The sequence below is a fragment of the Aotus nancymaae genome, unplaced genomic scaffold, assembly GCF_030222135.1.
Source record: "Aotus nancymaae isolate 86718 unplaced genomic scaffold, 86718_ANA_hifiasm-v0.15.2.pri h1tg000009l, whole genome shotgun sequence".
In the NCBI taxonomy this organism is placed as follows: Eukaryota; Metazoa; Chordata; class Mammalia; order Primates; family Aotidae; genus Aotus; species Aotus nancymaae.
In genome coordinates, this window is record NW_026988420.1 from 16246061 (window position 1) to 16270461 (window position 24401).

Genomic DNA, 24401 nt, shown 5'->3' on the forward strand with positions numbered 1-24401 from the left:
TACATATGGATGTTAAATAAGTTAGGCCCAGGGTGCTTCTAAGAGCAACGTCAAAGTGGGTAGGGTTGCTTCATTCCCATGGGTGGAAAGCCACTAAAATATTTATTTCTTCTGTGTTCCTGGTTCCAATTTGCCACTCAAAAAGCCAAACAAAGAAATCATCCTCCAGAGTTCTCTTCCAATTGATTTAGATCCCTGAGGCTAATTTTGACCAAACTGGAAGGAGAAGCAGAAGGTGGAAATCCATGGCTTCCTGCGCAACAGATACACATGATGAGAAGTCTGTATCCACACACACACACACACAAGTGTTCATATTGCCTTCCACTGAAGCTCATACCAGATCCTCTAGCCAAGTTGTCATGGCAACACCAGCTGCCAATAAGATCATGGAAGACAAGGTCATAATGGCAATGGTGCCTCAATATTTTACCTGGCAAAGCTACTTAGTTAATAAGATGAATAACCATAAATCATAAACTCAGGAAGTCAGACACCATTCATGTACAGGTTTAGTGGGCAATTGGGGGTGGGGAATGGAAATGACGGAGAAGGGAAAGGAACAAAAAGAAAGAGGATGAGGCAGAGAGCAGGGAAGAAGGTCTCTGATGCTCATCCTTATTTTTCAGTGTGGACCATGCACAGGTGCTGACCCTGCCATGCATGGATTAAGGAACTGGGCTCTTCCTAATGACAAGAAGTTGAGGGGTGGGTCATGGGCTCCAAGCCTCAATCACAAAAGGCTTACCAGAAACCCAAAGGCGACTGCTTTCTGGCATTCACACTAGCAGAGGAGAGCAGCAGCCCAGGGAAGAGGTATGGTGGTAGACACCAACCTGCCCTCCCCGCAACTCCGCAGCTGACACAGTCACCATGCAGAAAGGCCTTTCCGGCTGCCTCCCCGTGTCCCTCAGTGCCCATCATCCTTTACAGACGGGCTCGCCCCAGGGCTGTCTGTTGCCCATCTGAACCAACTTCCTACCGAACAAATCAATTTGATTTAGGGTTTCCTTCCTTTTACAAGAAGCTAATCACAGTGTGGGCCTCTGGCCAGAACTTTGGCAGTGGGGAGCTGAGGCGGGAGACAGACTCAGTTTTCACTGAATACCTTCTGTGCCATTGAATTTTGTACCATGTGCATGAATCACTTGCTTAGATTAAAAACATGCAGAGATCCCCCTTCTTTCCCCAGCCCTGTGCACCCTCCAAGGACTGCAGACATTGGCAGTGAGATGGGCCCAAAGTGGGGCACTAGCGAAGCCAGAGAGGTCAGCCTCCATATAGCTGAGTTGATGGAGAAAGTGATTTTCCACAAACGGGACTCGTGTTTGTTTTAAAAACTCATGCAGCCTGCTTCCAGGGCTTTGGTTTTACCGCAAGCAGATTCTGTTCTGACTGCAAAAGCCATGGGCTAGTGGTGCCTGGGGCGGAAGCGTGAGAGCATGCAGGCTGCTTGGTGAGGTGGTTATAGTTCACACTACCCACGCTCCCTGGACCACCTCGTACCCACTGCTGGCCTCGGGAGAAGGGCCACCCACACAGGCAGGAGAGGGATGCAGACACAAGGCAAGAACTGGGATAGAAAGTCAAAGGGCCCACGTTCAGCTCTGACGCATCTTCAGAAAAGACACTTTACCTCCAAGAGCCTCAGTTTCCCTCTACAGAGGAGCATACTGTACAGTCCTCACAGCATTGTAATGAGGGCGAAATAAAGAAAATTTTCTCTTATTTAACAAATACGTATGCTCCACCTACTATGTGCCATGCACTGTTTTAATCTCCTTACAAATAAAAACAAGGTACCGAGAGTTTCAGTGGCACATCCAGGATCACGTGCATCTGGAAAGGGGCAGGGCCAGGATCCCAGCCTGATAGTCTGGGTCCAGATACCACATGCATTAACTCCTTCTCTGTAAGGATGAGAGATGAGTCCCATGGTGGCATCTTCTGTTTTCTTCTTTTAGTGACTTCTGTGGGACTGGAAACTTCCACTACTATCCCCTCTTCTTTTTTGGTTAGTTGATTTGTTTTTGTGTGTGATGGGGTAGCTTATAATTCCCAGTTTTTTCTACCAGGATTCCTCCCAATCCCAAACCCCCAAGCCAGGGGCACTCAGAGACTGAAGGTGGGTGCTGAGCACTGCAGTCCCTAAGAGTGAGGTCTGGTTCGCAGCCTGGCCCTGTGTATGCATGGAATGACCAAAGGACCCCGTACTGGCCAGCTATTTAATATTGAGTGACCCCATCATTCTGTGGAGGCTTGGGAGGACTGAGGAATACATTACTTTTTATTTTTGACTATGGAAAAATACGCACAACATAAAATTTACCATTTTAACCATTTTTAAGTGTACAGTTCAATATTAAGGACATTTACATTGCCATGCAACGATCCATCTTCAGAACTTTTCCATCTTACCAAACTGAAACTCTGAACCCATTAAACAAGAACTCCTCATTCCTCCCTTCCCCAGCCCCTGTTAACCACCATTCTGCTTTCTGTCCCTATAAATTTGACTACTCTAGGGACTCATCTAAGTAGAAACATACTTTGCCTTTTTGTGACTGGCTTATTTCAGTTAGCATCATGTCATCCAGGTTCACCCATGTTGTAGCAAGTGTCAGAATGTCCTTCCTTTTTAGGGCTGAATAGTGTTCCATTGTGTGTATATACCACATTTTGTTTATTCATCCATAGATGGATGCTTGGATTGCTTCAATTTCTTGGCTATTGTGAATAATATTACTATGAACATCAGTGTGCAAATACCTCTTTAAGACTGTGATGTTAGTTCTTTTGTGTGTATATCCAGAAGTGGAATCGCTGGGTTATATGGCAATTCTCTTTTTAATTTTTTGGGGGTCTGCCATACTCCTTCTCATAGCTGCTGTGCCCCGTTCTGTTCCCACCAGCATTGCCAAGGGCTCCGACTCACCTCACTCTCACCAATTTGTTATCTTTGGAGTTCGTTCCTTTTTTTATTTAATAGCATCCATCCTGAGGGGTGTGAGATGGTAGGTACCTCATTGTGGTACATTATTAATTTTTCTTTGTATCTTAAAATATATTTTATAATTTCTGCAATGCTCAGGTGTTGCCTCTGTCTTGTATCTGTTGCCAAATATAACTCAGTTGTAGGTATTCACACAACCACGTAACATTGGAAGGATAGTTTGGTCCTTAAGTATGTGGCTTTGTTGATTTTTTTTAATGGTTTCATTGGTGATGATGGGATTTTGTTGACTCTCACACTCCTGGGGAACACAGAGGATGGCATGCACCCTAATCAACCTCTCCCCTCTCAGGAGTTCGATGCGTTGTCGCGTCCAGGTGAGTCTCCCTCAGGTGCCCCACGTGCCTGATTCAAAGGCCCTGCAATGAACTTCCCCACAAGTCCTGTTCAGCCAGGGGCCCACTTAGGTACATGACAGGAGGAATGGCAAACATTTCCTCAAACTGCCCTCTCAGTTGTTCATTTGTCAAAATAACAGTTTCACATTACTGCTCTTCCCTCACCAATAGGGAAGTAGGAAGTCATCAGAACAGAGGGACATTTTGAGTCACCAGGCTCTTGGGAAGATGCTGTATGTACAAACTCTTACTACCAGCAGCAAGCCCCAGTTGCTTTTCCTTTGTCTATGAAGCAGAGCTTACTTCTCTGAACAATGCAGTAAGTTTTAAAAGCCAACTGGTGTAACAAAGGAAGGAAGTGTCTTAGAGAAAACAACAGGGCTGGGTGAGGTGGCTAATGCCTGTAATCTCAGTATTTTGGGAGGCTGAGGTGGGAGGGCTAGGAGTTTGAGACCAGCCTGGGCAACATAGTGAGACCCCTTATCTAAAAAAATAAGAAAAGAACAAAGAAACCTGGCTGGGCTGGTGGCGTTCCTATAGTCCCAGCTACTCAAGAGGCTGAGGTAGGAAAATTGCCCCAGTCCAGGAGGTCAAGGCTGTAGTGAGCTTTGATTGTGCCACTGTACTCCAGCCTGAGTGACAGAGCAAGGCCCCATCTTAAAAATAAAAAACCACTCCTCTCTTATTTCACTTCTGCTTGCAATGGCGAAATGCTGCCTCCTGGGATATCCAAGATAACTTAGCTGTTGTGATGCTAGGCTAACCTGAAAAGTGAATGGCTGAAATTCTATCTCTAGAAAAGACAGATTAGTTGTCTTATTAGTTCTATACTTATAAAATCACTAGGATCACTAAGCAGAATTTTCTGTTAGATCATTTTTCTAAAATCTCCACTACAGACTCATCTACTCACCTGAGGATTATGAGTTTTATGGAGCAAAATTTGCCTAGAACAGGCTGTCAGCCTCTGTGGACCCAGTCTGTACCTTTGGGAATCCCATTGGAAGAAAGAACAAATGAAGCATCCCAAGGACTGGAGGATTCTCTTCCCCCAGGGCATTCAAGGAAGACACTGGGGAACAAATTGAACAAAGTTTATTTAATCAACAATGAAAAATGCCCAGAAGGAAATGAAGCACAAAATTTGGTCACACAAAAATGAAAGCTATTGACCACTTGGCCGCTTCTCATACTAAAAGAGAAGGAAATAACACAAAGTACTGGAATAGACATTATCTTACTCTCATGGTGATGACCAAGATGGGCCTGACATAAGCCAGCCCAGGCTGTATGTGTGGCCTGAGTGTGCACATGTGGTTCTCTGGCCACTGAATCAGAACCAGCCGGGCCCCTCGGGTCAGAGTCTCTGGGGGCTGTGATGCTGCATTGGAAACACATCCTTGGGGAGTTCTGAGGGTTTGCCGAGGTTTGAGAGCCACTGGTGTGGCTGACTCCAGTGAAATGGCCCTACTTTTACTGCTGTCAACTGTCATTTATATACATTCAGGCAAAGAATGGTTTTTAGAATGATGCCCAATGTAGCAAATAAAATGACCTCAACATATAGTTTATTTTTGCTGCAGTCTTTTCTCAGATGGGAAGAACTGATTATCCCTCTCTGCCACTCAATTTGTTCCCTTGAGGTTTCATAGCATCCAGAAAGTTCAGTGTTCCTGTGTCCACTTCTCATTGCCTTGCCAAGTTTCTGTTGAGGAAGGCTGCCCATCTCTTGGGCCAGTCTTGGGCATATTTATTCTGCAGGTATACACAGCACACTCCACGTGAGTGTGGAATGCCAACTTCAGGCCATGCCAAGGACTATAACCAGGAACTTCTTACACTCACCTCCAGCTGAGTGAAATCACACTAAGAGGTGATCACTTAAAGGGCACATGGCTCAGCCCTTCCTAGACAGTCTGATGTCATCCCAACATCTGAAGTCTAGAGTAAGCCAGACTTCAAAGAACCACAGTTATGACCATTTGCCTTGGCCCCAGAACCTTTTCCTTGAAATGTGCCTTATCATAACCATCTCACCATCCCCTGAGGGAGGCCTTAATCAATCATCATTCCAAGCCTGCCGTGCTGAAGATGTCACCCACTGAACCACTCAGTGTCCCCTCTATGAATGAATGCACATGAACATTTTCTTTCACATCTAACCTGTATTTTGTTTTTTAGAAATAGGTTCTCATTTTGTCACCCAGAATAGAGTGCAGTGGCACAATCATGGCTCGCTGTAACCTCGAACCAGGGAAGACATGTGACTAGAGCAAGAGATCATCACCTCTTCCTTACTGCTTTGGTGACAAGGAAATGCAAAGCTAAAAATATGATCCAGATTTTAGCAATTATTTAGGACCTATGACCAATATTCTCCATTACAACTGGGGGTGGGCTGGGGGGGTTACATATGAGAATGAGCACACTTCAACCACCACTCCCTCTGGGAAAGATTTCTGCAACACTCTGGGGATACTCATGCCTACCAGAAACTGGAAATTCCAAGGTTTGAGACCGAGCTACTGATACACCCAAAGCACTAACCAGTCCCTGCCATCTGCTAACAGAAATCTTCATGCCCACAGTTGTTCACAGCTCCTTCCGCCTTTTCCATGGCCCTTGCAACAGAAGCCTCAGAGGCTCTCATGTGGGAGTCATGCAGGGGTCCCTGGGCCCAGGTCTTTGCTGCTCACAGATGTCCAAGCATTGTCTAAGTGACTAGGAGTGGCTGATGACTCATGGACTGGGGAAAGGAGAGTGGGAGGGGAGCCCACGGAACCCCTGTCCACCCCAGCACCGTAGCCCACAGACTCTCCCCGGTCTCCAACACGGAGAAGGCAATGCGGGACACAGTGAGGATGGAACTGGGTATCGTAGGTGAGGTAGGATCTGCAAGCTGCACACCGGCTGGTCTTCTGCCACGGCTCAAGTGAAAATGAAAACAGAAACTGCCCAGAGGGACTGGAGCCAAAAAAAAGGACTGTTCCTCCTTTGTCCAGCAGATGGCACACGAAGCACTTCCTTCTCACCTGGGAGGAAAGGGGGATCAAGGGTGACTGCAGGTGACAGATGCTGGGGAGCACTTCTAAACTCACAGGGCCTTTCCCTTAAAGCTATGGAGAAGAATGAGCCTCTCGGTGTGAGCTGACACTTCTGATGAAGGGAGATGCCTCCATTCATGGCCACTCAGGGATTGGTTTGATGATAAAGCACCAAAAAAATTAAAAAATTTCAAAATAAACAAAGCTCAGCAGTGTGTAAATATACAGAAAGGCTATGCACGTGGCTGAGAGAAGCACAGTTAAGCTGGTGCCACATGTGCCTGGGCACTGCCCTGGAAACACTCATGACAGCATCTTCATATGAAATTCTAAAGCATGTGGACTTCAATCTGAAAGAGGCTCCCCAGCAAGCACTGACGATGGACCTGGACCACAGCTCCCAGGGACTTCTCAACAGCGGTAGCCAGAGGGAAGGTTAGTGGTCACTGTTCGGTGTCATCCCGGACTTCCAGACATCTCGACTTATAAAAGGCTTCCAAAGCCTAACGGGTTATTAGGTTGAGGAGCCATTATTTGATATTTAAGCTCAGAAACCAAAAACAGCTTCACTGATGGCACCCCAACTCATGCAACCTGGCCAGAAACATTCAAAACTGGTTTACGCCACCTAGGCGGCTGCAGACCACAGAGAGGTACACGGATAGCCAGGGGCAGAGACAGACTCAAGGCCAAGCGAAGAACCTGCAGCAGTGGCACTTGGTGCACACGGCGCTGCACTCTGCAATGCCAGGCTAGCAGGCCAGCCCCGCCCCCTAGGTGGAAGCTACTGCCTTGACCTTGGCAGATTTTTTTTAGCTGACCTTGGAATGTTCCACCCATCACATCAAAACCATCTGATATGGGGCTGGAAGAGACTGCTCCTTCACTTTCTCGAAAGGCAGCTAGAGTCACTAAAAGAATATCTTTCTCCTTTTAAAAACAAAAGCCATCATAGCGAGTGAAGTTAAGATCTATCTTGTTTGAAAGTCAAGGTGGCCATGACTGAATGACAGCAGCAGTAGCAACACCAACATCGCTTGCGTACCAGTCATTGAAACTGCACTACGATTTGAAAAGGTCTCCCATTCTTTGGCTCCCACACTTCATTTCCTCAAAGACAATTATCCCTTTGAAAACTCTTGTGAGGACGAAATTCCCAATCTGAAAAGAGCAAAAGTGTTTTCCTCACATCCAGGCAGGCAATGGTTTCTTTAGTCTGCTCTCATTATTCAGTGTATTTGGGTGGCTTTTTAAATGCCTGCAGGAAAGATTTTATTATCTTTATGCCCTTCTCCTGAACCTCTGTGTGTGTGTGCGTGCACATGTGCACACGTGGCATGCTGTCAGTCTTCATCAGCAGCAAGTCTCCACCTGGAGCACAGGTAGACACAGCCGCTGCACAGCACGAGCAAGACCAGCACCGTGTGACTGAGCGCCAGGACCCCGACTGCAAAGAGGTACAGGGTTTTGTCACAGTAGTCCTGAGGCTGCTGGAAAGGGGGAAGAAAATCAGGCAGGTATACAGAAAAGACCCAGTAGTTTCCCAGGATGAACCAGAGGAAGAGGAAGAGGCTCAGCAGGAGGTGAATGTAGTATCTGTGTGCATTCTGCCTCCAGGGGTATTCGTCATCATCATCGTCATCGATCACCACGGCCTTGGACAGCAGCCGCCTCATCCTGGTGGAGTCGTACAACAGGAGAGACAGCTGGGGTGTGGTGGGGAGCCAGGGTGGCAGGACAGAGCAGCAAAACAGAGGGGAGGAGGGGGTATAAAAGGTAGCCATGGCAGGGTGTTGGGGGCGGGGAAAGAGAAAGAGGAGAAAGAGAGAGGAAGGTGTTATGAAAAGTGCACACACCAGTTAGAAATGCCACCAAGCAGCGACATTTAATTTGAAGAATGAGAATTAACACTGGCAAGAATGAAGGCATAAATTCATCGCCAGCATCCCCAGTGGCGCTTTCCTTTTAGATGTGTGAGTTGGTTTGGACAATATGTTAGCTGGGGTAACTCATCTCTGCATCAAGGTTCAGACTGACTCTCCCCTGTATTGTGCTAGCACATTTGCACCCACACATAATGTAAAAAGGACACCTGGTCCACGTGCTAGAGGACCTTGAAATAGATCCCTCTGTCTTGGGAGGAACCAGACTTTTCCCTGGTACTTCCAGGCCACGTAACAAGCCTGGCCGAATCCAGGTACCGTGGGCCGATTCCTCCCCACCCCAGCCCCGCCCAGCCTGCTCTCTCTTTCCTTGGACCACTCCCCATCTCAGGCATCTGGAATTCCCAAGCGGGGCTGTGGATTGAGAGAGCTGTCCCTCTTGTCCTCATACATCTTTCAAGTCAGGAGCACAGACCCTTGTCCTTTAAGTGATACTCTTGAGGACAAAGACCATCTGGGCCCCTGGTAGATGGTCCCTGACTCCAACCTGACACTCCTTTGAAATTGTGCCCCTAGCTGTTTACACAAAACACCACAACCCACCTGACTCTAACTGGCCACAGATGCCTTTGTCACAGGGGAGCACATTTCCCTCTGGAAATGCAGTGGCGGAAGAACACAGGTTGTCTTTGCTAAAAAATCTCTTAGCAGCTCCCCATCTTCTCTGCCTAGTGACTTGATCTGTGATTTTTTAAAAGCCTGGCCTGTGATTTGCTCTCTCCGGCTTACCAGGCTGCCTACCTCTCCCAAGGCCAAGCTCATGGCACCCCTAACCCTGTAGAGTAGGGCATCAGAAAGAATCCTTGGATGATGGAGGATGTGGCTGACTGGCAGAGATGGGGAGAGATTCTGAGCTTGAGAGAAATGGAAGGGCAAGTGGGAGCCAAGAGATGCAGCTAACTGGGCTCCAAACTGTGCAGAGAAGCAAGGATAGAATCAAGAGAGACAGAGAGACGGGAACAGCGAACCCCAAGCCACGCCTTTGGGTGGGTGATGACTCCAGGTTTGGACTTGTTCCATGTAAAATTCTGGATGGAAATGCAGGGGATAGTGGCCCACGGGGGGCGGAGTCAGAGCCTGGAGGTGAACAGAGAGAGGTGAGGGCTCCTGCTGGAGATCTGGGAGTTACCCCTGGCGAGGTGATAGTGACTCTGGGAATGGATGTTGTACTAAAGCAGACCCCAGTGCTGGGCAAGTGCTCAACATATATTATCTCAATGAATTCTCCCAGCCTGCGGTGAGAGGTACTAAACATCTGCACAGGACCGAAACTACAGCCATGGGGCCAAAATGTCAACAGCGATTTTCTCTGGGTGGTGAAATTTACAGATGATTTTGATTTTCTTCTTTGTGCTTATCTGCATTCTCTGATTTTCCACAGTGGAGAGTTATTACTTACGAAAAGATAACAAAACCTAAGGAAAGTGGTTAGTTCAATGCTTGGTATGTGTGATCTTTAACGTCCATTCTAGCCTGGGGCTGCGAATTTTCCCTGTTGCCCAGATGAGGAAACTAAGGCTCAGAGAAGTTAAGTCACTTCACTCAGATCCACAGTGAGTAAGAGAATGAGAAGGGCAGTGGTCCACACCTCTCTGACCACTGTCTACACCACAGTACACCGATGTTGAAATCGGAGGAAATTAAGTCAGAGGGTTCTCTCCTAAGACTTGCAGCCCGGCTGGGAGGCAGAATATCTCCATAAGAAAAGGAAAGTAAGGTGTTAGGGGAGTTCAGAGAGCCACCCACAGTAGAGCTGACTCATCCAGGGAGGGCTTCCTGGAAGAGGGGGCATATTTTGGACCCCTATGCACAAGGAGAGGTGTGAGGGTCCTCCTCTGAAGAACAGTGGTGTGACAAAGGTAAAGCATGGTGGGTTTAGGGTAGGGAAGAAGCCAACTGACTGCAGTACTTGGCTGATGGTAACTGTGTGCTTGGGCAAGCCCAGGTTGAACACCAGCTCTGCCGTTTCCTCACTGTGAGCTGGAACTGAGAGTCTAGCTCACGTTTCCATCACTCAGATGCATTTCCCTTCCTTGCAGGGACCCGTTCCTTGGAGGAATTCCCCTGCTACCTGCCACGTGTCCACAGATCTGGCTGCCCTCCCAGGACTGGTTCCTGGCTACAGTGATGCCAGGAGAAAGGAACTAGCCCCAGGAGAGCTGTGGCAAGTGGGTCCCACTGCCCAGGCTTTCTGGAGCCACCTGACCCCCTTCTCTCCCACTACCCTTTGAAGTTGTGAGCTCTTCCAATCCATTACCTCTTAAGTTAGCCAGAGTTGATTTTTTTTGGTCCCTTATAGTCAAAGAATCCTTCCTGAAGCAAGTACCTGCCTCAAAGGGGCATGGTGAGGACTGAATGAGTTCCAAACGAGGGCAGAGCTGTCAGCATGGCACCAGCAAAAAGCATGTGCTCACTAGGGGTAGCAATCACCACTAAGAAGGGCGATGTGGGAAGATGAGGGGGAGTGCAGGGTAGGCAATGGTCACTGATTCCATATTTTGGAAACTCTCTAACACAGCCTTCAGTAACAAATAAATTTTATGTCAAGTCCTAGTAACAGGACAACTGCATGTCCTTGTTGGCTCAGAGAAGTCATGGTTTACACTGTTGTTCCAGAACGATGATTATTAGAGCCCCCTTTGTACTCTCCAAAGTGTCCCAGTTAGGGTGATAAATTATACGGTCAACTCTCCCAAACACACATGTCCATATGTAAGTATCACACATTGCTTAACTTACTAAGCACTCTAACTTTCTATTTTATTTTTTAAAAAGTGAGTCACAACCTACTTAATTCATTTCCTAATCTTCTAATGGGTCATAACCCTCAGTTCTTTTTGGAAGCTCCAGGAAATGTCAGCTCACGTCTCTTCAAGTTTCTCTTGATAGAATGCAATACTGTGAAGCTATCTGATGCATTTCACTAAGGATGCTGGGACCGCATAGGTAGGTTCTGTGGTTGAATACAAACCATCGTCATCACAGGTAAACTTCTGCCTCTGGGGACTCTAACCCTGTTTGCTGCTGCTCTAATGGTTATGGACTCACTGTATATTATCTTGCCATCATGAGCACAAAAATTTAATTTGGCTTCAAACGGTTTTAAATTGCCAGGGAAAAAAAATCAATGCTGCTTATTAGGGCCTTAGTTTGTTCATTAAAATAAATTACCTTTGGGTCCTGGGCTGGCTTTCAGAAAGGAAAAGTTTGCTGTTATTAGGAGGAACAGACCCCATGGACAGTAATATCTCTAAAGGAAAGCTCCACTCGGCAGCCTGACGATGAGGTAGTCGAGTGAGAACGGGAGGGCAGAGGTAATTACTGCTGGAAACGTTGCCCTTGTTTTGAGCAGCTCTATGGCACTCAAACCGTCAGAGCCTTTCCTTAACACTGTGGGGGCCATGGAGAAAATGTGGCCCCACTGAGCCAAGCCCCTTTGGGTTTCCTTAGAGCTGAACAGAGTCCCAGGTAGATCCCACGGGATGTTGTGATAGGATGATCGTGTGTATTTGTACATTTTAGGACACTGCCCACCAGGCTGCTGTCAGGAGATGGGGGCTTTTAACAGCAAGGTAACCTCAGACACAAAAGCCTCCAAAGGTTTGCCCCAAACCGACACAAGAACAGAAAACCAAATACCACATGTTCTTACTCATAAGTGGGTGTTGAACAACGAGAACACATGGACACAGGAAGGGGAACATCATACACTGGGGCCTGTCGGGGGGTGGGGGGCTAGCGGAGGGATAGCAGAGGGTGGGGGAATAGGGGGAGGGATAGCATTAGGAGAAATACCTACTGCAGATGATGGGGTGATGGATGCAGCAAACCATCATGGTATGTGTATATGTATGTAACAAACCTGCACGTTCGTAACATGTACCCCAGAACTTAAAGTATAATTTAAATAAATAAATAAATAACAAAGGTTTGCCCCAAATCAGACGTCTCCCACGACAGAGTTGAGTTTGTGGCTACTGATTGCATATGAGAACCGCAATTTTTAAGACATTCCCTTGATATCTTAGATCAACAGTGTGACCAGCACCACTGGCCAGGATCTCTCGAAGGATCCTTGCACCAGAAGGCAGCTGGCAAAGAAACCCGACAGTGGGTCTGAATGGAAGTCCACACTTGGCACTCTTGACTTGTGTTACTGGTTTTCTCGTGTTACTGCTTTGTTTTTATGAAACTATCTGGGAAAATGAATGCTCGTGTTTGCTGGCTCTGATATAGGAAGTGGTGAGGTGGGTTTGGAAGGCTGGGAAGAGTTGTTGATAGCTAGCCGGAGGCTGACCTAAGCTTCTCTTGGTAGGTGTAACATTTCTGTGGGCCAGAGATCTTGAAAACAACTGCAGGCTACGCACACCCCTGATATTTCTTCTTCAGTTGCTTTTCCTGTTTAAACGAATGTCAATACAGCCCAGGAGCAGATCAATTACATAAGCTTGAGAGTCACAGAGAAGCACTCCCACCCCAGACACAAGAATACTTGAACAGTTGATTGATAACTGCGGCCAATTAATCCTATGTTAGTCAGTTGAGAACTGCTAAATCAAGCATATTTTAACCAAATATAAACGCTGCCCTCAACAAGAAGCTTCCCCCCCACACACAAAAAAGCAGTACAAAGAAAGGCCATGATTTCACTGGCTGAATTCAGTGGTATCACTGTCAGTCAGGGACTCCTCTGCATCAGCTCTTGTCAGACCAAAGCCACAGCTTAGTACATTGAACTCGACAGCAGGAAGGAAGCTCTTGCAAAGAGGCACGGCCCTGGGTAAACGCCCTGCATCTGGAAAAATCTGTGTCTCTGGGCCAGCCCCATCACTTCAGCAACGATGCTTAGAGGGAAGTTATTCTGGCTCCCCTGTGAGTAGCAAGCAAGTAACAGATGCATTCTAGGATGCCCGTGGTTAAATTTCTACAAGGACTACAAACAACAGATAAAGATACTTTACCTTTAAGGTACCGACGATGCCACCCACTAGCAAATATAAAGGAATGAGCGGCTGTATGGGGCAGTCCTCCAAAAACTTCATTCCTACATAGGGCAAACAGAGGAGGATTGAGAGAAAGACATTCAAGAGCACAAAGCCCGGTTTTGAAAATGAGTGGAACACCTTTAAAAGCCAAAATGTTCATCATGCAAACCATATGCTTGTAGGATCTGCTCAGCCTCACCAGTCACCTGATCCTCAGGACGCTCAGTGGATTGATGCCACAGAACTGGCTCTCACAGCAGAGTGGTGATAAATCCTCCCGCAGACAGGGCATGGACCAGGTGTCACTGCACCTTTTTTCTGGGTATTAACTGGCTATGGGTTGCACTCTGCTCGTCTGAAAAGCCAGTGTATGCGAACTCAAGCTTTCAAGGATTCAGGATTCAATATACAGTTTCCTTGATATGCTTAAAATAAGATTCAATTTAGGAGTCACGTTTCCAAAATGTGACTCTGTGTGAATGAGGTTCTCATCTACTCTGCTTCCAGGGGCCAGGTGGCAGGTGGCTAGGAGGAGCTGCTCTTCCTCCTTGTGCAGTGAGCCCTCTGCTGTGTTAGTCACAGTCACCATATGATCACCATTGACCATGTCACTGGCTGGACCCCACGCTGGGAAACACATGTGAACTCATACATCCTTAGCAACCAGACTCAGAGTACTAACAAGCCAGCCCGCTCAGACGCCTACCTTTTCTTAATGGTAATTTTTCTCCCCAAAGCAATGCTCTGTCTACTTTTCTCAGGTCTTTGCTCTCTAGACGTATTATTAACTGATGATATGGTGTGTGTATTTAAAATATAAAGAAGAAGTGCCCATTTCCCTCAGGGACCAGTCTGGCTCAAACGACCAGGCTCCAGATGGATTCTAACACACACCTTTGCTGCAGGAGACACTGACTGCCCAGCATGTGCCTCCTACATTGCCCACCTCCCTTCCTGGGTAGCAAGACAGTCTGACCAATTCTGACCAGTGGGCCATGGGACACTTTGGGGCCAAAGCATTTATTTATTTATTATTTTTGAGACAGAGTCTCGCTGTGTTGCCCAGGCTGGAGTGCAGTGGCGTGATTCAGTCGTAACTCACTGCAGCCTCAACCCCCCAGCCTCAAGCGATCCTCCCACCTCAGCCTCCTGAGTATCTGGGATCACAGGAAAATGCCATTATGCACAGCTAATTCTTTTTTTTCTTGTAGAGAAGGGGGACTCACTATGCTGCCCAGGTTGGTCTCAAACTCCTGGGCTCAAGTGATCCTCCTGCCTGGGCCTCCCAAAGTGTGGGATTACAGGCATGAGCCACGGTGCCCAGCCCAGGCCAAAGCATTTACAAACTGATACATGATTTGTTGTTTGCTTCCTCTACTTTGACCACCTGGAAGCCATGGGTGGAGATGGCTAGTTCTCAAGATTGAAGCAGCTTGGAGTATTATGTCATTACACTGCCTGGGAAGTCCCCATGCCCTCTGACCCATGATGGAATTTGCATAAGCAAGAAATAAGCCCCTACGGTGTCAAGCCACTGTGATTCCAGGGTTAATTTGTGACTACAGTACAGTTAAGTTACCCTGACTAATACATTTGTCAACAGAGCCCAAGGAAAAGAATTCTTACTGTAGAACCAAAGCCTCCTGTTTAAATGACATTTAGACTTTTAGCTTTGATTTGACATTTTATTTCCCATAAGTGCCCTGATACTTAAGCAGAGGGAGTAAGCCATTTTTCTATGACTACGCCGTATTCCACTGACATGAACAAAATTTTCTAGGTATACAGAGAGCCATAAATTCAGGCCCAAAACAGAGCTTAGTCAAATATACACATTGATCCAATCATCAACCAGCAGAGGCTTGTCTTTTAGTTATCTCTGATGTTTAGCCGAATTCATTATTAAATGAAAATACTTTCCAAGTCTCAACACAGCCTTTTCACACAAACACCTTCAAGTACTTGGTGCCAAATTTGTTGGACATGGACTGCCTTTCAATTCAAAGGCCAGCTGTGAAATGAACATTGAGTAATGGCTTCGATATCTGCTCATTCCCAATGAATAAAAACAGCTGCTGTTCACAGGAGAGTCAATCAGTGCACAGATGGCTCAAAACACTCCTAATAAATTTAATAAAAGCCGTCTTTCCCCCTGTGTTCTCACGTACTGCTTAGGACCTACTTTACCTCGAGATTTTCTTTCCTGTCTGACCTGCAGTATCACGATTACTCCCTTTGCCTTTCCTTCCCCAGTTCAGATAACAACTACCAGATGTAGTGATTTTTAAAATATTTGTTATTGTGATAAAATATCTCAATAAAAGTTGCCATTTTAACCATTTTTAAGTGTACAATTCATCGGCATAATTACATGCATCATCTTATGCAACTATCACCACTATCTAGTTCCAAAATGTTTCCATCACCCAAACACAAACTCTATAACCAGTATTGCTCTATAAACATTAACACTTCAAACCCCCCTTTCTGCAGTGGATGTGGTGATTTTAATATAATATCCACGGGAACTGGCTTGTAGGGTCTTGTCACTTTTATGCAGCCTTATTGGTGGATGAATTGTTGCAGTTAAGTTCATTTGAAAGATAACTGGCCGGGCACAGTGGCTCATGCCTGTAATCCCAGCACTTTGGGAGGCCAAGGTGGGCAGATCACTTGAGGGCAGGAGTTCAAGACCAGACTGGCCAACATGGTGAAATCCTGTCTCTACTAAAAATATATAAATTAGCCAGGCGTAGTGGTGGGTGCCTGTAATCCCAGCTACTAGGGAGGCTGAGGCGTGAGAATTGCTTGAGCCTGAAAGGCGGAGTTTGTGGTGAGCCAAGATTACTCCACTGCACTCCAGCCTGGGCGACAGGAGACCCTGTCTCTAAAAAAAAGAAAAGATAACTAACCACATGGTCCAAAGGCTGGGGTTCTCTTACCTTACAGATTTGCACAGAACACCCTCTGGAGGGTACGCCAAACTTCCTAAGCAGGGTATGCCTAACATCTTGTGAACTCTTCTTGGAAGAACAGAGCCACATGATAAATGTTAATTTTTGAATTGCACTATAAGCATCACAGCACCAGGGCCTGCTGAAGTGATTGCATTGTTCACTCTTACACTAAATGGCCCCAGACTACTCGGCTGTTTTAGTTCTCTGCAAACCTTAAAATCTTCTTTTTTATTTCTTGTCAGGCTGTCAGCTTTCATGTCTTATAGATCTAAGGATACTGTTTTTCTTTCCATTTTTAGTACTGTGACTTTTGGCAGGGGTGGTACGGTGAAACTTACATAACAAAATAAACCATTTTAAAGTGGATAATTCAGTGGCATTTAGTGGATTCACAATGTTGTGCAACTACCACTTCTATCCAGTTCAAAAACATTTTCATCACCTTAGAAGGAAGCCTCCTACCCATTAAGCAATTAGGGTACCGGGTGTTTCGTTGTTTTGCAATAATTCCTATGCCCTTTTACTTATGCTTCGATATGCTGTGAGCTTGGACCTAGAACTCTGGGCCTGCTCAGCTTCTTTTTTGGAGGAGGGTTGGGGGGAAGACAGTGTCTCACTCTTGATTCCCAGGCAGGAAGTACAGTGGCACGATCATCTCACCTCAGTCTCCCTAGTAGCTGGGATTACAGGTGTACGCTACCACACCCAGCTAATTTTTAAGTCAAGACTTGCATTTTTTGGTAGAGACAAGGTGTCACTATGTTGCCCAGGCTAGTCTCAAACTCCCAGGCTCGAGTGATCGGCCAGCCTCAGCCCCACTAAATGCTGGGATTACAGGCATGAGCCCCCGTGCCCACCATGCAAGGCTTCTAGGTAAATAGGGGTAGCTATGTTTTGTACACGAGGCTCAGGGGCTCCCGTTAGCAAGGCTCAGAAGCATAAGATTAATTTCACTGACATGTGACAATGATTTTTAGCTACTCAAGGAGCTTCCCCTATCCTGCCCCTCTCCCCACTTCTGCAAGATATCACACTTCTGGGTTATGAGGTTTAGTATGCATGATTTATGGAAATATTTATTCATTCATTCAGCGAAAATCATGTATAGAGTGCCCACACGTCACCTAACGCCAGCTGCACTTTTTGTATTGCTCGCAACCTGCTTCTACAAGGGAACACAGGAACTGGGAAGGGACTATGGGAAACCTCTAGTTCAGTCACTTCCAAACTTGGGCTAGAGGGATCAGAAGCATCTGGGGACAGATTTCTAAAAGCAGGAGTCTGTCCCTACCCAGATACACTGCATAGATATCTCCCAGGGTGAGAGCCCCAGGAATGCGTATTTTTAAATGTTCCCCAAGTCATTCTGAGATGGCACATAGGTGTCTGGGAATCATCGGGCTGGCCAGTTCTTAAACACATATTTAATCTTTAAAGATTACATGCCGTGTGCCCATGCCCCAACCTGGCTGACCTGTGGCGTCCAGTAGCTTGGCAGGCAGCTTACCTATGAAGGCCATGGACAGCGGCAGAGCCAGGAAAGCGCAGAGCACAAAAACGAAGCAGGCTGCAAGGAGAAGAAGGGGCAGGCACTGGATTAGAAACACACAGACCCTGGCATTTCCTCTTCACTGCAGTTTCTTAAGCATCCTGTGAAACCTGACCTTCTCTCCAGTGGCAAGTCAGCAGACGGGAGGAGAAGGTCGCAGCTCGCCTGGGGCTCCCACATGGTGGATGCAAGCCAAGACTTGCGTTTCTCAGAGAGCTCAACATCTCTCCTCATCACTCTGCCAATGCCAAGGCCCAGATTTCCTGCAGGCCCTCTCCAAGTCTGACAGCTTATAGAAAAGGAGTTTATAAACTGCCACTGTGCCCGTGCCAGGACGCCAGAAGCTGCCGGCATCCACGGAGCCAGGCAGGATCCACCCTGTGCTTCCTGGGTACCTGTACCCAGGGCAGATGGTTCTTCTCTTCCCTGGATAAAATTCACTGACAACTCACTTTATCACTTAAAGTATTTGCTTCACAAAATCGTTTTCCCTTTCCATTCATTTGGTTATATATTCCATAGCCCATGACATTAGGTGGCCTCCTAAAACTTCTTGCTGACACACAGTGTAATAGAGCTTTGAACTAGCTTGGGGTTTTTCTTTCTGCTCACGCCACCAATTCAACTTTTAGACATTGGGAAAGAACAGAGGAGTGTGGGCTACACAGCCTTGGGTCCAAATCCTGGCCTTGTCACTCACTGGCCATGTGGCTTTGGGCAAATTCATTGATCATCTTCAAGCCCTGTTTTCCTCTTCTGTAAAATGTGGCGGCAGATGTATGCACGAGGACTCAGTGTATGGCAACTTTGATAATTAGGCAATTACTTTCCTGCTTTGCTTCTTGGTTTCCTCATCTGTTAAATAGACTGCAGATATAGGTTTTGCTTGGCCAGTAGGTTTTTTGAAAGTATTAAATTGAATGCCTCTTGGGTAGGTCTACCCCCTAGTTCCCTCTTTCAAACTCTTGACAGCATCACATGTCTGGGTTTTCTGCCGAGTCCTGTTGTCATCCTGACAGCAGAGAGAGGATCTCTGAGTGAACGTCATGGTAGCCTCTGCAGTGTCTACTGCTTCCTCTCTAGGTCATCACCTCAATTATTTTCGGGTACCCCCACCTCCCGACCTCCCTGTTCTCCTCTGCCGTTTATGTCCCCTGGCAAAAGCTGACCCCACCCTGGCCTTGGAAAAGGGCACGAAGTTTCGCCCTCAATTAACCTGCAGAGTCCCACTCACTGGATATGTTATTAGTGGATGGGCTCATGACTTATACTGGGAGATTTACTGAGAGTCAGGAAAAAGCTTTCTCACTCTTCAGACAGAACTTCCAGAAACAAGGTTTCTCCCTCCCTAGCCACTGGTGAGGAATTGAATCACTCTAGGGGTGGCTGGCAGCCTTCTTGCCACCATGAGGGGAAGCCAGCCTATGAATGAGGCCAACGTCCTGGGAGGCAAGAGGAGAGGTAAAAATAAACTGGGTCCTCAGTGACATTCGTCACCCATGGAATGACACCACCCTTGATGCTAAACTACTTCTGGACTTGCCATTTATAGGAGCCAATAAATGCCCTTTGCTACTTAAGCCAGTTTGAGTTGGGGTTTCTATATTTATTCAGAGCCCTCTGTACCTGGCTTAATTTGCAAGGTCCTTTGCAGTTTTGAATTGTCAAAGATCCGGAATTTACCTGGGAAACTGTCTTCTCTAGAGGAGAAGAGATCTAAGGCTGCAAGTGCCTCCAGCTGGGAACCTCACGTGCACACTACCAGACGCCAGCTCTGATCTTGCTACCTACAGCAGGCAGGGTGCACAGGGCTGGGTGCTGCCCCTCTCTCAAAGAGACCCCAGAAGTTGCCCTCCATGACCACCTTGACCTTCACCTCCAGGAAATGTTGATGGGGACAGGCATGCAGAGTGATTTGCCCCAGTTTCCACTCCTCCCCTCAAACCACCCTTGAGTTGGCTATAATGCTATTGCCAGAGCCAGCTTCACAGGCATGCAACTTAACTACCCCATGCTTGGGTAGACCCAGCATCTGGTTTGACCCTATTCTGTTGCCATCTTGAAATTCTAAATAAATTTCTCTCGAAATTGTGTGTTGTAAGTGAAGTTGGACAGGACAGTGAGGCATACATGTGAACAGAGGGGCTTGTGAAATGCTCGTGTCGGCTGCTCTTCACTGCCAATTTTCAAATTTAACTCCAGGAGACTCAGAGCCAATACGAGGAAAGCATGTTGTGTCTTCAACTGAGTAAGCAGGGGGCTGACTGTCCTGAGAAGATATACTCCCACTTGAACCAGAACTTGCTTCAGATGCAGACAGAAGGCAATGATGTTCTAAGAAACAGGAACACCAAGGAACCCCACCAGCCCTTTTCTGACCCCTAAATTATTTTTTCAGACCTTCTTCACCCATCCATGAGCAGAAGGTGGAGAATATGGGTAGAATGTGCCCGGATCAAGAAGCAAAATGAAGAGCTGTTAGTTTTGTGCAATGTTTCCAATGTTCTGGTAAAAACAAAATCCGTACAAGAACTATGAAACACAAGTTGTGTCATTTCAGTGACTCAACATATGAGTTAAATGCTCTTACAGTTGCCTTTAAAATGGGCATACACAATGTTAAGATGAATGGTAAAATGTATACTAATAATTAAAAATTTTGATTTCCCCCTACCTAAAAATGACATTAAATAGCAAATAAAAAGGCCAAAAGAGAGGCTGCAGAAGAAAGCAAAAAGCTTTTTCTATTTTAGTCCCTTGAATGGTGCTTTTTTCCTGCCTTTTGAACAAGGTGCTTTGCATTTTTGTTTTGCTCTGGGGTCCTGCTGGTCACGGGTGACACAGTGCTGCTGGCAGGTGTGGTGAGTTAGAGAGAATTTCAGTTAATCTAGCCACATCTGTTTTAATTCTCAGAGTGGGGTTCAAGGAAGAAATTTCTTGCTGGCAAAGGATAGAAAGTCAGGGGTTGATGAATCCCATTCTATATTTCTGACCTTGGAGCTTGTTACCAGGATGATAAAAAGTGATCGGCATCCCGTAAAATCCTTCCCTGTGCTGCGAGCTTAAGGCAGATGGTGCCACCTGGCCACATATATAATCCAGGTGGTCAGTGACATAAAGAAATGGAGCAGTCCCCAGGGAGGCACCTGCCACCCAGGCTTCCTACTGAAGGGTGGCAGAATATGTCGCCCCAAACTATGCAGCTATGGCATAAGGGTTATTTTGAGCTAAAGGCACATAAAAAAATAACAGATGGAAGACGGGTGCGCTGACCCTCTGTTTCTCCTTCTTGAAAGTGGGAAATCAAAGCCTCATGTAGAGGATGTCCTCGCTGTACCCAAGGAAGGCACCATTGTTATCATCAAGGATGGAACATTGAACCAAGAGAATTCTGTACAAACAGATTTTGTCAAAATCACTCTTATCTTCCCTTAGCCTCCCCACATAGTTTGCTTACTTTTCTACAATTACCTCTCTTTGTTCAGCCCAGTATAAAAGCACTTGGGTCTTGCTGTTTCTTTGGGCTTCCACTCCTTATAAAGGCTCTTGCGTCATGTAAACCTTGTACTAAATTAGTGTGCTTCTCTTCTGTTTGTCTTATGTGAGTTTAATTCTCAGGCCCAGCTGAAAAGTCCTAAGAGTGGAGAGGTAAGATGTTACCTCCCCTTCACTACCTCCCAGCAGGGCTGAGAGAGATGGCCCGGATCAGAACCTTCTTAATGACCACCTGGAGGAGGCTGTAGACTCATCACCTGCAGCCAGGACACCTGAGTCCCAGCCCACTCCGCTCCTCATGACCTGCAGCAGAGACTGCAGGACTCTTAACCTTTGAGGTTTTAGTGTCCTCATTGCACACACGAGCATGATTACAAGACTTTCCTAACAGACTTGTCAAAATCATCAAATGTCATAATCTGCGTAGGGCACTAGATGCAGGGTCTGCCACATAATAAACACAGATAAATGCTTGCCATTATTATTACTATTATTACTTTCCTTTCCTGATGGAAAGAGACTCGGGCTTCCCCTTTATTTCAGCCCCCACTTCAGAATCAAATGGAGAATCAAGAAAACAACAGGTGAGGTGTACACTGTGGTTCTCATGGTCTCTAAGCAGAGATGAGACTGTTCTACATCTCAGCTCCCAAGTGGGTGCCGCCTTACGCCCCAGCCCTGTTCTCAGGCTGTGCCCTGGCTTCATCCAGTGAGTCTGCTTCTCTGGATCACCTCTCTAATGAGGCTCACTCTCACTCACCGCACCTCAGAGCCGTGACTCTCAGGTTCTCATTGGCTGCTCTAGATCTCACAAACCAGGATCAGTACAAATGGTGCCTGGGAATCTGCATTTAAAAGCAACTTCCACCCTGACATGGTTGCTCACACCTGTATTTCCAGCATCTGGGGAGGCTGAGGCAGGTGGATCTCTTGAGCCCAGAAGTTTGAGACCAGCCTGGGCAACATGGCAAAACCCCATCTCTACAAATAATACAAAAATTAGCCGTGCATGATGGCGCGCCTGTAGTCCTAGCTACTGCGGAGGCTGGCTGAGATGGGAGGATTGCTCGAACCCAGGAGTTCAAGGCTGCAGTGAGCTGTGATCCTGCCTCTGCACTCCAGCCTGGACAACAGTACAAGGCCCCAACTAAATAAAATAAAATAAAAGCAACTCCCAGGTGATCGTGAAGTAGCCATGTTTCTGTAAGCTAGCTGGAGAATCTTCAGGGGCTTCCTAGAGCCTGTCTGCTCAGGGTGGTGTGAGGTGCTGGGGCTGGGCTAGGTAATAGGATCTACTGGGATGGAGTCATCAGTAGTTACCAGTACGAGGGTTTCTTTACAGTTGGTCCTAATAAGGACACCCAGGCCACAGTCAGGAATTGGGGAACCCCGCTCTCGCCTGATCCCTCTGCCTCCTGGGCATCTGGTTACCCAGTCCTCAGTGTTTGGAGCTCTCCGGAACAGAGACTGAGCTTCCTGGTGATGTTGCTGTTGCCATGGCAGCCGCTTGACAGCAGTGCCCACCACTAGCTCATACTGCTCTGTCTTCTGGTCTATTAAGCACCAATTCCAACACAACTCAGAGCACCACATTCTGGCTTCTGATACCATGAGAGTCTCCGTCCAGAAAGTCAGTTTGAAAGAGATGAGTGAAAAAAACTCATCGACTTGAGGGTCCCAAAGGAGAAAATAATCCAAAATTAGAGCAATAGTAGGAGGATATTAGAATCAAAACGTTGGCATCAAGTCATTCTGTATGCCAAGAACACAGATAAGCTAATTCCTGACTTACTGAAGGTTGGGAAAAGGACATTGGGAAGGGTGCCCTCCTCAGGACGGCTTTTGCGTTGCTGGCGCCGTATCCTTACTCCCTTCCTGCGGTGCATTTCAGGGTGGGCTGCTCTCTTGAAGGTTGGTTGCTGGGCCCGTGATTGTTGGAGGGAGCGACCCGGCAGCAAGTGTTAAAGATACACTGCCATCCAGCTGTCAGTCAAAACAGAAGAGTAGCCAGAGAATTCAATGCATTTTTAAATGGGTAATCTTGGTAGGGAAGTGGGTCGCTTTTGGTCTGTTCTCAAGGATCTCCAGAGTCTGTTTCCTATGAATAGCAAGTATTTAACATATCCCCAGATCTTTTGCTTAGATAGTTTAGTGCAGAAACTGAGACCAGGACCCAGCAGTTTTTCTCTGCAACACCACCCTCTGGCGTTCCACTGAGCTATCAAATACCCAGAAGGCAACGGGCAGAGAGTGCAGGAAGAGAAACGCCAGCTAAACTCCTCTTTCCAAACTGCCCTCTCCACCTCCCCGTATCATAACGGTGCCCAAACCCCAGTCACCCAGACCACTTCTGCCCTCTCCTGGTGTGTTCAGTCATTCTGTCTCTGCCTCATGTTTCCACTTACCTCTCTTCTCCAGCCCTGCACCAGCACTCTGCATTGCCATAGCCACCCACTAATCCCCACGGGTCACAGACAATAGCAATTTGCATGAGGGGGTATTTTTTTTTTTTTTTTTTTTTTAGCACCAATCCACTTTGAACAGAGATGAACTTCTTTATAGATATTCAGCTATTCATTCTTGCATTTGACCAAGGTTTGGGCAGATGTGAAGTGAGTATGAGAAGCCTCGGCAATGCGGACTTCACAACCGCTTAAGGGAGATGAGATGTGCACCCGAGGGAGAGTACAAAGCAGTGTGTGGGAGGAAACAGCAGGGGCAGTGCACGGGGCAGCACACGGAGCAGTGAGGAAGCCTGGAGGAGGAAAGAGTCCCCAGGAAATCAAGGAAGGCCTCAAGGAGGAGGTGATGTTGGCACTGGGTGTTGATGGATGGGTAGGATTTTGACGGGCTGAGTTGTAGGGAGATGGCTTTTCAGTCAAAGGAAAAAATCTAGAGGAAACAAAAGATTTGGGAGACAGAGACACTCAGAGTGGTTTGAGGGAGTGGCAAATCATGAAATGGAGCTGAGCGGCTGTCATCCATCGTAACAGAGAAGGAGAGATCAGATGGAAACTAGATAGAGAAGAGAGGGCGTTTCTGTTTTGCATAAGGACATTTTGATTTTATTAGGAAGA

The 24401-nt window shown here is 46.8% G+C and overlaps 1 protein-coding gene across 1 annotated transcript in view; it reads right to left on the bottom strand.

The window, feature by feature from the left end:
- Positions 1–7223: 7223 nt before the first annotated feature.
- Positions 7224–24401, bottom strand: part of TMEM272 (transmembrane protein 272) — a 35032-nt gene continuing 17854 nt past the window's right edge. The window contains exons 4-6 of the mRNA XM_021674549.2: positions 17788–17847; positions 13300–13382; positions 7224–8101 (exon numbers count right to left, since the gene is read on the bottom strand). Of these exons, the coding sequence (XP_021530224.1) occupies positions 7739–8101; positions 13300–13382; positions 17788–17847 (506 nt within the window). The 3' untranslated portion in view covers positions 7224–7738. The remainder of the gene's footprint in view (positions 8102–13299; positions 13383–17787; positions 17848–24401) is intronic.